General features: G+C 27.2%; 1 protein-coding gene across 1 annotated transcript in view; it reads left to right on the top strand.

Annotated features, from left to right (window-relative positions):
* Positions 1-987: 987 nt before the first annotated feature.
* The window catches only part of LOC132947622 (probable E3 ubiquitin-protein ligase HERC1), a 35,016-nt gene continuing 21,514 nt past the window's right edge, over positions 988-14,489 (top strand). The window contains 24 exon segments of the mRNA XM_061017907.1: positions 988-1,111; positions 4,747-4,892; positions 4,948-5,119; positions 5,195-5,368; positions 5,442-5,689; positions 5,751-6,159; positions 6,237-6,413; positions 6,475-6,752; positions 7,069-7,221; positions 7,498-7,661; positions 8,459-8,581; positions 8,943-9,074; positions 9,148-9,298; positions 9,365-9,517; positions 10,141-10,275; positions 10,693-10,813; positions 10,890-11,042; positions 11,782-11,973; positions 12,498-12,774; positions 12,848-12,957; positions 13,024-13,150; positions 13,337-13,460; positions 13,817-13,915; positions 14,015-14,421. Coding sequence (XP_060873890.1) covers positions 988-1,111; positions 4,747-4,892; positions 4,948-5,119; positions 5,195-5,368; positions 5,442-5,689; positions 5,751-6,159; positions 6,237-6,413; positions 6,475-6,752; positions 7,069-7,221; positions 7,498-7,661; positions 8,459-8,581; positions 8,943-9,074; positions 9,148-9,298; positions 9,365-9,517; positions 10,141-10,275; positions 10,693-10,813; positions 10,890-11,042; positions 11,782-11,973; positions 12,498-12,774; positions 12,848-12,957; positions 13,024-13,150; positions 13,337-13,460; positions 13,817-13,915; positions 14,015-14,421 — 4,349 coding nt within the window.

Below are 14,489 nucleotides of genomic sequence, written 5' to 3'. Positions count from 1 at the left end.
ATGGATGGTGTTAATTCTATGATATAATATGCTGTATTGTGTACAAACAACGGTTCTGTCAGCCTAGGATATGTTATAATATTTTTGTTGTTTTATGACCAAGCTTGCTCACTGGAGAATTTCATGTGTTTTATTTTTATAATTTTTAATATATCATATATCATAATAGTATTATCAATCAGATTTATTAAATGATAAATAAATTTGAACGTCTTTAAAATAATTCAAATTCATTAAATATATAAACGTCATTCACGTTCAAGTTCTAATTGAAAACAACTTGTGACGTTCGCGTATCACTCACTTAATATGAATGTGAACGCGTGAACGAGCGTTCATGAAAGACGTTCTTTCCAAACACTGCCTAATATTAAGATTATATTATAATAAAGTGAATGTAAGGATTACTTACCTTTATTTATTTTCAATATTTAATACTTGTATTTTTTATTTAAACGTTTTTTCAATGTCTTTTTAAATAAAATATGATAATATTAATAGTTAGACAGTATATAGTAGGTATAATATAATATTATACCAAATACGACAGTCCCATTATATTATAAACATCTTTGAATAGTTTGACAGAATATGGTATAATATAACACCTATTAATTTATGTATGAGTGCTGAATACCAGTAGTGAATGTATTTGATTTATTGGTTTCCAAACTGTACCTGAATTTCGCACTGTGGTGCTCAATTCAAGTGGTATATGTAAATACGCGCGCGGGTCGGTATCGGTGTCTGGACCGTGCGTGGTGGGGGAGGTAAGCCAGACAAACCACCCGCAGCCGACGTGAACTGTTTTCAGCCTTGCTGCCGGACGGCAGTACCCAGTGACACTTACCGCTGTTACAACGTCTTCATTACAAGGTCAAACCACCGCGTTGAAAATCGAAAGGTTTATATTGTTTTTTCGATAATCTCGCCTGCGCTGTGTGCTTTCTTAAACGCGGCGTATAGCCTTAGCCATCGCCCGTCAACATGGATCCACCGATCAGCCCGAAGGACACGAAAACCGAGAACGGCTCGCCGGAGAATGACGAGGATTCGGAATCGCTGGACGTGGGCGAACTCTACTTGGACCGCCGGAACGTCGACTCGTGTTGTGAGTACACATAACTGACTGGTTGTTATTAATTACCAATTATAATAATAGGATCGATAGGATGAGGTGGTCCATCGACCGACTGATCGTTGTTTTTCGTTAGAATCCTCCGCAGCAACTGGCGCGAACCGTCCCGGCAGGTAGGTATAGCGCTAGTGCGTGATTTTTGTGCGTGTGCGCAAATCGCTGGTATGCTCCGTGCTCTTGAGGGTTCACACTGCCTCCGCCGCTGCCGCCACCGCCGACGACGACGATCGCTGATGAAATGTCGTGTAATCCATGGCCGTCGGCCGGCGCGAAACATGTGTGATCGTGAAAAAATATTATACGCTATACACACGAATATTATTTGGTTTTCCGACGACCTGTGTAAAACGACAACCACACCGGCGTCGTTCAATTTGTCGGTCGTCGACTCTTGTTCTTTTGTTTGTTTTCGAGCACGCCGTTGTTGTTGTGGTGATGGTGGTCCGTCTTACGACCTATAAAACTTAAATAAATCTTAAGAAAAAACTTAAGAAAAACGTAAATAAATAATTACGCGATGACGTTATCATACTGCCAAGTTATATAGAGATAGCGTTTAGAAATAAAACGAAGCGACAAGTGCCTCCTGTCTAACCTGCAATTACCATTTTATTGTTTTACTAATTGAATGATTCTAGTATTTCTTATACCTATTGGTTCTAGCATAATTAAAAAACTTTCAACAATTATAACCAAAAACGAAATAGTAATATTTACTAAATACGAAATAATGTTATCAATTGATAGTAATTATCATTATGTCAGTGATAAACAGCGTGGTCTAGAAGATAGGGCTATTTTAATCTGCCTCACTGGTGGTTTCAATTTGATTCTAGGTAGTATTCTAATATCGATATACAAAACACCATCTCTATAATATTACTCTATGCAAGATGCATAACTAGCCATGACTCTTTGGTTTATGACCGCCGCCACCGTCTCTTGCGTCACTTACAATACCCGACAATATTCGACATGAGCGCTTATTTACCTTCAGTGTTTATGCTTATTGTAAACGCTTTGAACCGTTCGTTTAGACATAAGCGCTCACAGGTAGACCTCTGGACGAACACGAACATTGATGGCGTGAGCGTTGCGACGTTATCAGTTCACTATGCCGGTTATCAGTTTTTATTTTTTTTTACACATTTTTTGTTTTTGAATTGGTTACGATTATTTTGAGTTTAAAGTTAAAATGTATTAACAAATAGCAGCTTTAAAATATAAAAATGTTGTACTTTATAATAGTTGTGAAACGGTTTACGGTTATCGTCACATAATATCGTGTTATCTCTTATCATTTCACATTTGAGCGTTCGCCTTGGGAAATAGCGCTCACGCTTTCACTGCACTACCTTAATTTGTTAACAGTGTTAACAATAGTATCAACTAATGGACAGCGCATTCCACTCCACCCTGCCATCAATGCACGGGAATCATATAAGAGAAAGAAAAATAAAATAACGAAGAGATAAAAAGAACACAAAGTAGTAAATAATTTACTGTAGATTGGTATACTTTTGTTTTTACCGGGATATATTTATTAGAGCCTCATATACAAGGGCCTCTTATATTATATATAAAAAAAATAAAATACTCGCTTCGCCCGCAAGCGAATGTATAATATATTTATTTATATTTACATTTTATACATTATTTAGTTTTAGTAGTTAGTACCAACATACCATAGTACATTCAACATTATAACCAATAGGCAAATATTTGTACGGGTATCAACGCGTATTACAAAGTGTTATTAGCTCTAATGGCTAATGGAGAATACAAAAATTATAAATACGCAGGCACGCAGCTGCCTGCCAGTATTATAAAAATTTAATTTTTTAATTTTTTTTTATTATTTTTTTTTCGGGATTGGATGCCCTCTGAGTATTTTTAAAATATTTTGATTTGTTTTGAACTGTTTACGGAAATTCTCAATTTTTTTTAGTTTTCTTTTCTTTGAATGTCTATAAAATTTTATTAGTCGGGTAAAAAAGATTGAAAATTTTGTACAAGGCTCTTGATGTACTTTTAAAAAATAAAAGAATCCAACCACAATTTTTTTATAAACATTTAAATTTCAAATTTTGACAAAAGGCGTAAAAATCACAAAAATGTGTAAATTATTTTGAGTTGGAAATTCCTAAAAAATTTTCTTATTAAATCTAAGATTTTAAAATGTAAAACAAGATTCCTCATAAGGTTACCTTTATCAAAAAAATAATGTCTATAAGAAAGTCAAATTAAATTTTTGTAAGCGTTTGAAGTTAACAACATTGGATATTAACTCGATTTCTCTTGTACCTAGGGATTTTCTTATTTTGCTGTAATTCAAAAACAAATAACCGTATACACTTGAGGTTTATATCATAATGTTTATTTTATTAATTCCTATATTTGATAAAATTTTGAAATTTTTTTACTTGTTTTGAGCTGTTTACTGACATTTTCAATTTTTAATTTTTTAGTTTTTTCTCTATAAAGCATTTTATTTGTTTTTATTTGTTTAAAATTCAAATATGAGTACAAAATATTAAATCGAACAAAATTAAATAACCTCCATTGCAATTATAATAATCATTTCCTTATCTGGGTATTTATAAACTATGCACGGGCGCACGACTGTGATAGAAAACCTGTTTTGACCTATGGTGCGGTACTGTTGTTTTCTTACACGAGCGTAATTAAACATTTATTTATTGAAATACATGGATTTGTAATTAAGAGAATGTGATACCCGCATGATGTGTTGTCTCCGTCTTACAAGTTCGTAACATAGCACATTTTACGCTCAGCAAAACATGTGTAGCTTCATTAGTATAATATTAGAGCGAATCGATCTCTGATAAAATCTAAAGGTAAGATTATAATAAGAAGAAAACGCAACCTAGTGGACTTTTATTATATTTTAATTTTAACTTGAGTTATGAGTATTTTAAAATTGTAAATTGTTTGTACATCTAAATATACTCATAATTCGTTTTAATAATCAAAATATATTAAAAAGCCAATGAGGTTTCCTGGATAATAATCTTACCATTAGATTTTATAAGACGTCAATTGGCTCTAATTTTTAAATTTAACAGAGCTACTCATGTTCTGAAGATCGTACATTTTGCTATGTTACGCACTTGTAAGACGGAGACAACACAAGCGGGTATCACGTCCTCTTAAGTAATTAATAGTAATACGATTTATTGAAGCGTTTTACAGTATAAATAATTAATACTTACCTATTACGAACATTGTAGAGGAGATGTTTTTTTTTAGAATCGTAAGAAGCCCGGTTTTTTATATCGTGTTCCTATCGTCCAATATTGCATGATAAATTAACTCATTTTTTTAAAACTATTTATCGATTAATTATTTAACTAATTAATAAAAATATCGAAAACCGGGCTTCTTACAAATGTTAAAAAAGTTCTGTACCACGCACCCAAAAATCAAAATTTAAAAACATAATTGCCAATTTTTTTAATTCTATATCCAGATTTATAATTCTTAATAAAATAACTTGATATTTATTATTATGTATTTTTACATTTCTCAATATTATGTTACTGATTAACTAATTAAATATGTATTATTTGTTTGTTATTAATCTTTAGATCTCGCTGAAGTCTTACATACGAGGTTCAATGAAGTTGCTCATAGATATTATAATAGCCTAACATATTCCAAAAACTTGCAAAAAAAATTATCATCATTAAATAATTTATATGATGTACTTCATACAACATACTACTTATCTAAGGTAATATTAAAATTAATTTTTTCTAAAATAATAAATTTATAGTTTTTTATTATAGGAAGATAAAAGTGTTGAAATATCAATTATACCTCAAAATTCTAATGAAGAGACCATAAAGCCAGTAATAAAATTGACTGGACAACAATTACTTATACAATTAACTGTGAAAACAGGACTTAGATTATTTTTCACATTGTTTAAACAAAATTGCGAAAGTAAAAATTGCGATGGTTAACTATAAATATATTTTTGATTATTATTGTTTTATTGATATAATGTTAATCAAATTTAATATATTTTTATAGACATAAATATGGGTTTAGAAGAACTAAATACTGTACTAACAATGATGAAAGAATTAAATCCACTTACTTTAGGTAGTAAATCTGAACTATCCCAACTTTCTTTGGATTGTTTAGATAATGTTACGCATTTTATAAAAGAATGTTTAACTTCAGATTTCACAAAAAATATGAATGGTGAAATTATATTTTATTATACTATCATAACTTTTAACTTTTAAACTGTAATTATAACTTTTAATTTGTGCAGTTAAAGAACAACTTGCAGAATTATCATTATTATTAGCTTACCAGAGAGAATCTCTTATTTATTTATTGGAATGGATTGATATGGCTTTAAATATTGATGATATTTGTTTGCCATTTGAAAAACTTTATCGAGTTTTGGATGAAATGTCATCCATATTGACTTTTACCTTTGGATCGGAAGAATTTGAAAATTATAAATCTAGAAATCGTATGCCACTACAAGATATTGCTTTATTGCTAATGAAAAAAGTAACTTTTAGGCCTTTTAATAATATATTGCTTATTAAAAGTTATTTAAAAATAATTTTAGCTTGTTAGTTTTGGAGAAGCTTCTGTTGTCCGTACTCCATTCAATCAGAATTCTGCTGAATTACCTCAACCTTTAAGTGAAGTATTCTTTTGTGGTAGTAATTCTTCAAAACAAAATGCGGTAGAACCAACAAAAGTAGCGTATATACCATCCCTCGTTACATGTCTATCAGATGTACAACAATTAGAAGCAGGATATAATTGCACATTTATTATAGACAAAAAAGGTTGTGTTAGTGCTTGTGGAAAAAATAGTAATGGTCGCTTGGGATTAGGTAACTCATCAACTGAACCAGACCCTAAACATATTAACATAAATTGCAAAATTAAACAAGTATCTTCATCAAAAGGCTTTGATGGCCATTCATTAGCTTTAAGTGATAGAGGAGAAGTATATAGTTGGGGAGATGGTAAGTTTGATACATTTATTGCTACTAATTTTTATTTATTTATATTGAATTGTTATTTAAGTAGCTTTTTGATGTAGGTGATTATGGAAAATTAGGACACGGCAATGTTGCTACACACAAAGCACCAAAACTAATCCAAGGGCCATTTATTGGTAAAGTAATAGAATTAGTTAGTGCTGGTTATAGACATAGTGCTGCAGTTACTAGTGTTGGAGAACTATACACTTGGGGTGAAGGAAATCACGGTCAATTAGGTATTTTATAAATAATATGCATTTTATAATATTTTTAACATAAAATAACATTATTTTTTAGGACATGGTGATTGTAATCCTAGATTTATACCCACACTTGTTGAAAGTTTAAGTGATATGCCAGTTGGTTATGTAGCTTGTGGCTCAACTCATACATTGGCTTGTTCACGTGATGGAAATACCGTTTGGTCTTTTGGTTCTGGAGATAATGGAAAACTTGGTCATGGTAATACAATAAATTTGTATAAGCCACAAAAAATTGCCGGATTGCGAAATTACAAAATTAAAAAAGTTGGTGCTGGAATACATTTTTCTATGGCATTAACTTGCACTGGTGAAGTATGCACTAAAATCTAAGTTTTATGAAGTTTTTAATAATCAATTAATACAATTTCACGAACAATTAATTCTACAATAACTTTATATGATATTGGTGGCAACAAACATTGAGAAAAAATTTAAAATTAAAAAATCCTTATTTGTTTTTAATGTTATATTTATATTACATTTGTTCATGGAAAATTAATTAATAAGTAAACTTTAAATTAACAGTATTAATTATAATCTCATGTTTGAAAAAATATGAACAATATTGTTAAAATTGTAGGGTCATGGGTGGAATTGTATTGTTTAAAATATTGTATATATTGATTAGGTATTGACTTGGGGTCAAGGATCAACTCTTGCGCGTGGTACACCAGAAATTACACTCTTGGTGCCAGCTGTGGTTGAAGATCTAACGGAAAAAATAATAATTGATATTTCTGTTGGGGATTCGCATTGCTTAGCACTGACGAGGAATTGTACAGTGAGTAAAATATACATTTAATTATTAATTATATAATTTGAGAGCATAGAAATCTAGTATGTTTTTTTTTTATATAATTCTGAAGTAGATCATTTTAATAATGAATCCAAATTTCTATTCTTTTTTTTACAGAAGATTTAATCTTCTAATACTTACATAATAAGGAAGAAAATATGATAATAAACTAATGGAATATATACTCTATCTAAATACTCCATATAAGTTTATTGATTTCAATTGAATATAATAATTATTTAATAATTTTTTTTTGATTAGGTATATGCATGGGGTTCCAATGGGAAAGGCCAATGTGGACAAGGTCATTCAACAAGTCCTGTAAATCGTCCTAGCAAAGTAATTAATTTGGAAGGTAAACAAATAAATCAAATTTCCGCTGGAACTTCACATAGTGTTGCTTGGACAACATTACCACCACACAGGTATTTATATCCATAGTACAAACATTAAATATTTATTGATTAATGATTATATAATAACAACAGTTAGATGCAGGTGAATACTTTTGGGTATATAAGTCGTAAGTGTCTTTGAATTTGAGAGCATCTAAGCATTATTATATCAAATTTATCATATTTAAGTTCATAACTGTTAAGTTTATTAATTTAACAAGGTATCTATAAACAAACAACTTTTTAAACTGCAAACTCCAGTCAATACTATCTTAATTCGTGATTTTTATACAAATTATACATTTTACTTCAGTCCCACAACAAGTTACTATGAGGGCCACATGTGGTAGGTTGCCGACCCCTGTTATGAAGAATAATAATTGTTACTTAAACAAAAAATTGGATGTTGTTAATATTTATTAACCAATATGCTTTTAAAATGTTATTAAAAACTAGTCTAGTGGAGAAATACATATTTTAAAACAAATTTTAATAAGTCAACCATGTACAGAATGGAATGTTTATTGTGTCTGCAAATATTACTTTCTATAACTTGGAGAAAAAAAACATAGTACATAACTATGTTATCTTTGTGGAAATTTAAAGTTTTTATTATAGTCCTTCGTTTTTTATTGCCACATAATTGTATACACAATTTGTGTACAAACAACTTAACATAATTGAGTCCCAGGGTATACTATTGTAAGGTTTGATTAGGTTGCTTGATTGCCGAAATAGTATTGGTTTTGAGTATACTTTTTGGATTAAGTAAAAAAAATTAATTTTTAATTATTTTAATTGATAAACATTTGTATTTCTATAACTAGGCAAACAAATGTATGGCATAGTGCTTTCTGTATTGATTTACATGAAAGAACATTTAAGTGGTTAAGACAGTTAATTGAGAAATATTGCGAACAAATTGAATCTCATAAATCTACAGCAAATGAGTATGTATTTTTTTTATTTTTTTTTTTTATTTAACCTTCAAAACATTGTAAATGATTTTTCCATTAATTTTTGTTTGTCATGATTTTATGCTATTTTGGGTGATGAATGTGTTGACATTTTATTACCCTCTGTAAAGTTATTAACAAAAATTAAAAAAAAAAATTATAAATCAATTATTTAATTTTTTTGTGTGATAATAAATAACTTTCAACTATCAATTAAATATATTTTTGAGAAATGTTTAGCTTGTTAGATAAAATAGATATTCTGAACATGTGAAAATTGCTGAAGTTTAATATTTTATATTAACTCTGTATTATTATATTCTTATTTAATGAGTAAATCATTTTTTTTTTTTAGTATTTATGAAGAAATGTTAATTTTGAGTCTAAACATGCTTAATAATCATTTGTTTTTTGCCCGTGTATCTGGTCATAACTTTTCTAAACTGCTTGGTAATGAAACTAATCAGCTTTGTACACTTATTTTAAAGTAAATATTAATATTTAATTTGTAACAATACAATTAATAAATATCAGTAAACTATAACTAATATTATATTTAGACTTGTAAACTTGCAAGTAAAAGAAGTAGTAGAAAGAAGTGTAATGAATTGCTTATCTACTGGTGCATCACTTCTTTTACCTCCATTATCTGGGTGTCTAAATATTGTCAAATCTCTTCTTGCACAAGATACAAATTTAACTATACGACAAGTAATATTAATTGTATATATAATAAATATACACAAATTTTTATTAGTATAAATTATTTTTTTTCAGAAACTGCTTTTAGATATCACAGTTTCCAGTTTAAATGGTAATAGTCATATAAGTTCATTGTTTCGAGTTAACTCTATGGGCCTTTATGAAAATCAATATTCATCAATTGAAGAAGTTATGAAGCTGCTATTAAGACATTTAACAAATAGAATTGTAAGTAAAATGTGTTTATAATTTTAATTTGAACAGATATACAATAAATAGCTGCAAATAAACCAATAGGGGATCTGAAACTCATTTAAAGAGGGGGCGAATTGGTATCATAGATTGATAGGTACTAACAAGGACGTAACTGAAAACACATTTCAGCGGTGAGGGGAGGTTCAAATTTGTTTAATATACACATTGGAATTTAGGGATAAAAGTTTTCAAAGCTTAGTTTCTAATCATCCCATACTCAACAGTTTTCTGTATACATATTAGTCTATAAATATCTGTTATAAATAAAAAAAACTAAACAGTATATCATACAGCGCTATAATTCAAATAAAAAAAAAAGCCCTTGTTGGTGGGTGGTGGTGGGGGTAATCGCTATGTCACACCTCCCCTCTCACCTCCACACAAATTCGATACTGAAATGGACTGTAAACAATTTTTCTTTTGTAAACTATTTACAGTACTATAGAATTGAGATAATTTAAATTGTATCATTAAATAAATACTACTCAATATGTCAATACTAAATGTATAATAACGAATCAACTGTTCGTTTTTAATTTTAGTGTTTAATAATTTAATAACTGTTTGTAAATTGAACTATACATTTTATTTTTAAGGTAACTTTGTTGGAGTCAAATAATTCCCATACATTTAAAAATGTGAACAATGTGGATATGAAACTTACTTCCCTTTATAAGTTATTATTATCACATTTATTGGCATATAATATAAAGTTTTCCCATTTTAGTGATGTAAGTATTAAACAAATTTTTTTGAACTATTAAAGTATAGCTATTGCATTATTATATTAAGGTAATTTTTTATAGAAGTCCATAATTTCATAAATACAAGGTTTTGCTCTAGGTATTAAATAATTTCACAAAAATTTTATTTTAAAAAAATATAAATATATAGAAATAAGCATATATTTTTTTTAGACGAAATCATTTGTTTTTTGTATTTGAATTGTCTTATCTTATATGTATCTTTTTTTTTGGTTTTAACCGTAGCGATGATTTCATCAATATATCATTTTTATATTTCATGTTTTATTTTTGTTAATTATTTTAGTGTGGTGTCAAAGTCTTCAGTGTTAGAAGAGCACTCAATATATTAATACATTAAAAACTAATTATTGAAATATTGATGAATATTGTATTATTTTTCAGTCTTGCCCTAGTATGAAGCGTTTTTTTATTAATCACTTGGAAGAATACTTATTGTATGCCAACAAAATATTTACAATGGTCATTGATTCTTATAAAGATGAATATCATATTTTCTACAACAGTAATACATTTAATATTATATAAATTTACATTTAAAAATAAATATATCAATTATAAACATTAAACTTGTATTTCAGATTTTTTAACTTCATCAATAGTTGGAGAAACAATGATTAATACACTGAATTCATTGATATTTGCACAATGTGAACACATTCAACCTCTCATAACATTTTTAATAAATACAGTTCAATCACTTCATACATTAAACCAAAAAATGTGTTCAAATGGTATTGGTATGGTTATATATACTAAACTGAGAGTAACAGGAAGACCTAACAAATTAATAACTTAATCTAATCAATATATTTTTTTATTTTACAAAATTTACAGGCTCAACAATTTTAAATCTTATATTTAAAAATTTTTTTTGAAAATTTGAAAATAGTTTATTTGTGAAACTGGTTTTTAGAAAAAATAATGTTATTTGTAAAAATATTTATTTAAATCATATAGTTTTTTTTATAATTTTTTTGAAATCTTATTATGTTAATTTAAGTTGATCCAGTCATAAAAAAAATTTAAATTCAAAAAGTTTAAACTTTTTAAAAAATGTTATAAGAATTTTTAAACAGATTCATGTTTGAATCAAAATATTTTTTTATTTTTTATTACTTTTCAAATTAATGAGTATCTAACTTTTTAATGTGACATCTTGAAAAATCACAAAAAATACCACCAAATTAAGATAAATGTTTTTATACTAGTTTTTTAACATCAGATTTACAAATTGGCTATTTTGAAATGTTCAAAATAAATTTAAATGGAATGATTTTTTTTTTATTTTCTGTATTAAAAAATAAAAGTAAAAATGTACCACTATATGTGTAGCGCGCTCAACTGTAAATTATATAAATAAAACAATTTTAAAATATTGATTAGAACAAAAGTTATTTGATTTATGCGGTTTTCTTGCTACTCACTGTATATTAAGTTTAATATTAATTAGTATTAATTATTGATATTTAGATCCTGAAAAGATTAATGAATCTGTATGGTTTATTGAATTAGAATCAGCATTTTGTTTATTAATTGGCCAGTTAATAAGCTATGGAGTAAGAAGTTCGCCTTTATGCCCATCAGAAATATATAATGAATGTTGGTTAAAAAGTAAACTGTTTTCTAAGGGGATTGAAAAATTAGAAGATAAAATCATATTTGGTAAGAATACAAAAATTGTATTTAGTATTTACTTTAAAAGTATCCATATTGATCTCTTTCTTATATGTATTGACCAGATTACTGTAAAATAGATTCATCAACTCTTCTTTGCTAGAAACACATAAAAAAAGAAAATGTTTTCAAATTATTATTCAATGCTAAATCATTGTTAGAACTACTAAACAATTTTGTCTAATCTAAAAATTATTATTATTTAAGGAGATATTGGGTTTTAAAGTAATAATATTTAAAATATTAATTAACATAATTTTTGATTGTATTGTCATTAAACTAATTAAAAAAAACACCGTAAATATAAAAATTGTATGAAAAACACCATTATAAATCGATAATATTTGTATATAATTTTATTGTAAGGGTAACAAATTCTCATACGACGATTTTCTAACACTTCCCTTGCTCTACTATCAATAATTATATTATTTTATAATTGCATACATTTAAGAAATATGTAATTACAGAAAGTACCTGTGTTATTCTTTTATTGATTTTGTGTATTTCAGATGATATAGAAGATCAATTGAAATGTATTATTACTCAAGGGTTCACTGTATTGGAACATAAACTACATTTTATACCTTTACCATATTTAAATTTATTAAAATATATACTATGTGATTATGAACAAAATGAAGATAATTCCATATTGGCTATCTGCAAGAATTTTAAGGATAAATATGAAAGTTTCTTAAAAGATAATAAATATAATATGATAGCACATTTAACATTACCATTGTTTTATATTACATTAATAAAAATTGATGGTAGACCTCTTAAAGAGTTAGTACATTATATATATTGTAAATACGTGTATAAAATATGCTGTAAAGTAAAAATATATTTTTATTTGCAGCTTAGTGTTAAATAAAAAACTTGTTTCTTTTATAAATGATATTTGTATGAAAATGTATTTTGCTATTGTTAATAATCATACTGAAAAATCTGCTACATTTTCTGAAAATAGTGAGTTCTTATGAATTTAAGAAAAACTTATTTTATTTATAATGTTGAGTTTATTATACTTTCAAGGTTCTCTGAGTTCTGAATTGGATGAGTACTTGTGCTTAAATATTTCCAGTAAATGCTGTTTTTTGTTGACTGCTGTTCGCGGAATGCATGGCGATCCATCATTACCTAATAAACATCTTTTAAATGGGTATGAATCTTTAATGTTTAAATAATTTAAAAACAATTTAAAACAAAAATTATTTTCAAAAATATTTATAATTTATTTACAATTGTGTTTAAATAATATCATGAACTTATAAAATATAAAGACATCAAAATATATTTATGACATGTCATTAAAATATTTTAAAATATTATTAATTGTTTTCTCTAGTGATTTGACTAATGCTAATAAATCAGTATTAGAATCAGTTTTAGAGTTTGTTTTTGATTCTAAACAAGCTACCAATCCGTGTGCATTAATACAAGCATCAAAAGTAGAAGAAATCAGAGCACATGTATGTACAGTTAATTAATTAATAAATATTTAGATTAGAATTATCATACATAAATTGTAGGTATTGAAGTTTCTTAAAAACTGTTTTTTTAAAAATGTCAAAGCAGCCTAATAATTAAAAATATAATTTAAACTTAAGTATAAGAAAAGGTTAGTCTTCATTTCATCTAGTAAAATGTATAGAATATTATCAAACTCATACGTCACTGTATACAATTATTTTATCAATTGATAACTACTTCATGAAAAGTCCAGATAAATAACTTTTGAACCCTTAATCTTTTAATAAATTTATTAGAATATATTATACTTATATTTTTATTATTTTACACAAGCTTTTTTTTATCTACATAATAGAATCGATTGGTTGCATTTACTCGCATTACAAAAATGTTGAAAATTATTGATTTTGTACAAGACTCATCCAATCATATCTCATTGAGTCATATGTGTAAGGTAAATATATGGACTATCTTCTATTTTTAATATTATTTAATTAATGTTTTGTTTTAAGTATGTAGCCATAATAATGATGTTTATATTAATTGATAATAGGTATTTGAGGCATTTATTTGTGGTCTTTTGGAGTTATACCAGTCACAATTAAATAAGAAAAAGGGACATCATACTATTGATCACTATTATTCAGCTATTAATTCAGTTCCAAGATCAATTAAAAGACAGATTCTAAATGCTGTTCTTAATATTTACAAACAATTTGAATTATATTTAAGGATGGATTCTGCGACATCAGAATTATGTTCTATTCAAATATGTATTCTTTCATTACTTAACATGCATTTTACATCGTCAGATTTCGAGTATTTATTGTCAAATAATTTACCTGAAATGTTGGTTAGTACGTGTAAACTCCATGTTCCGTTTATGTCTACTGATCGATACTCATTAGTACTAGTAAAAATGACAAGTAATATTTTATACATTTTGGCAGTATCTGGATGGTACGTTATTTTCATAAAATCATATTTTAACTTAAATTTAATTATTTAGTTAATATAATTTTTTTATT

This window comes from Metopolophium dirhodum, chromosome 6, assembly GCF_019925205.1.
Source record: "Metopolophium dirhodum isolate CAU chromosome 6, ASM1992520v1, whole genome shotgun sequence".
Taxonomy (NCBI): domain Eukaryota; kingdom Metazoa; phylum Arthropoda; class Insecta; order Hemiptera; family Aphididae; genus Metopolophium; species Metopolophium dirhodum.
This window is presented reverse-complemented; position numbering and strand designations above follow the sequence as displayed.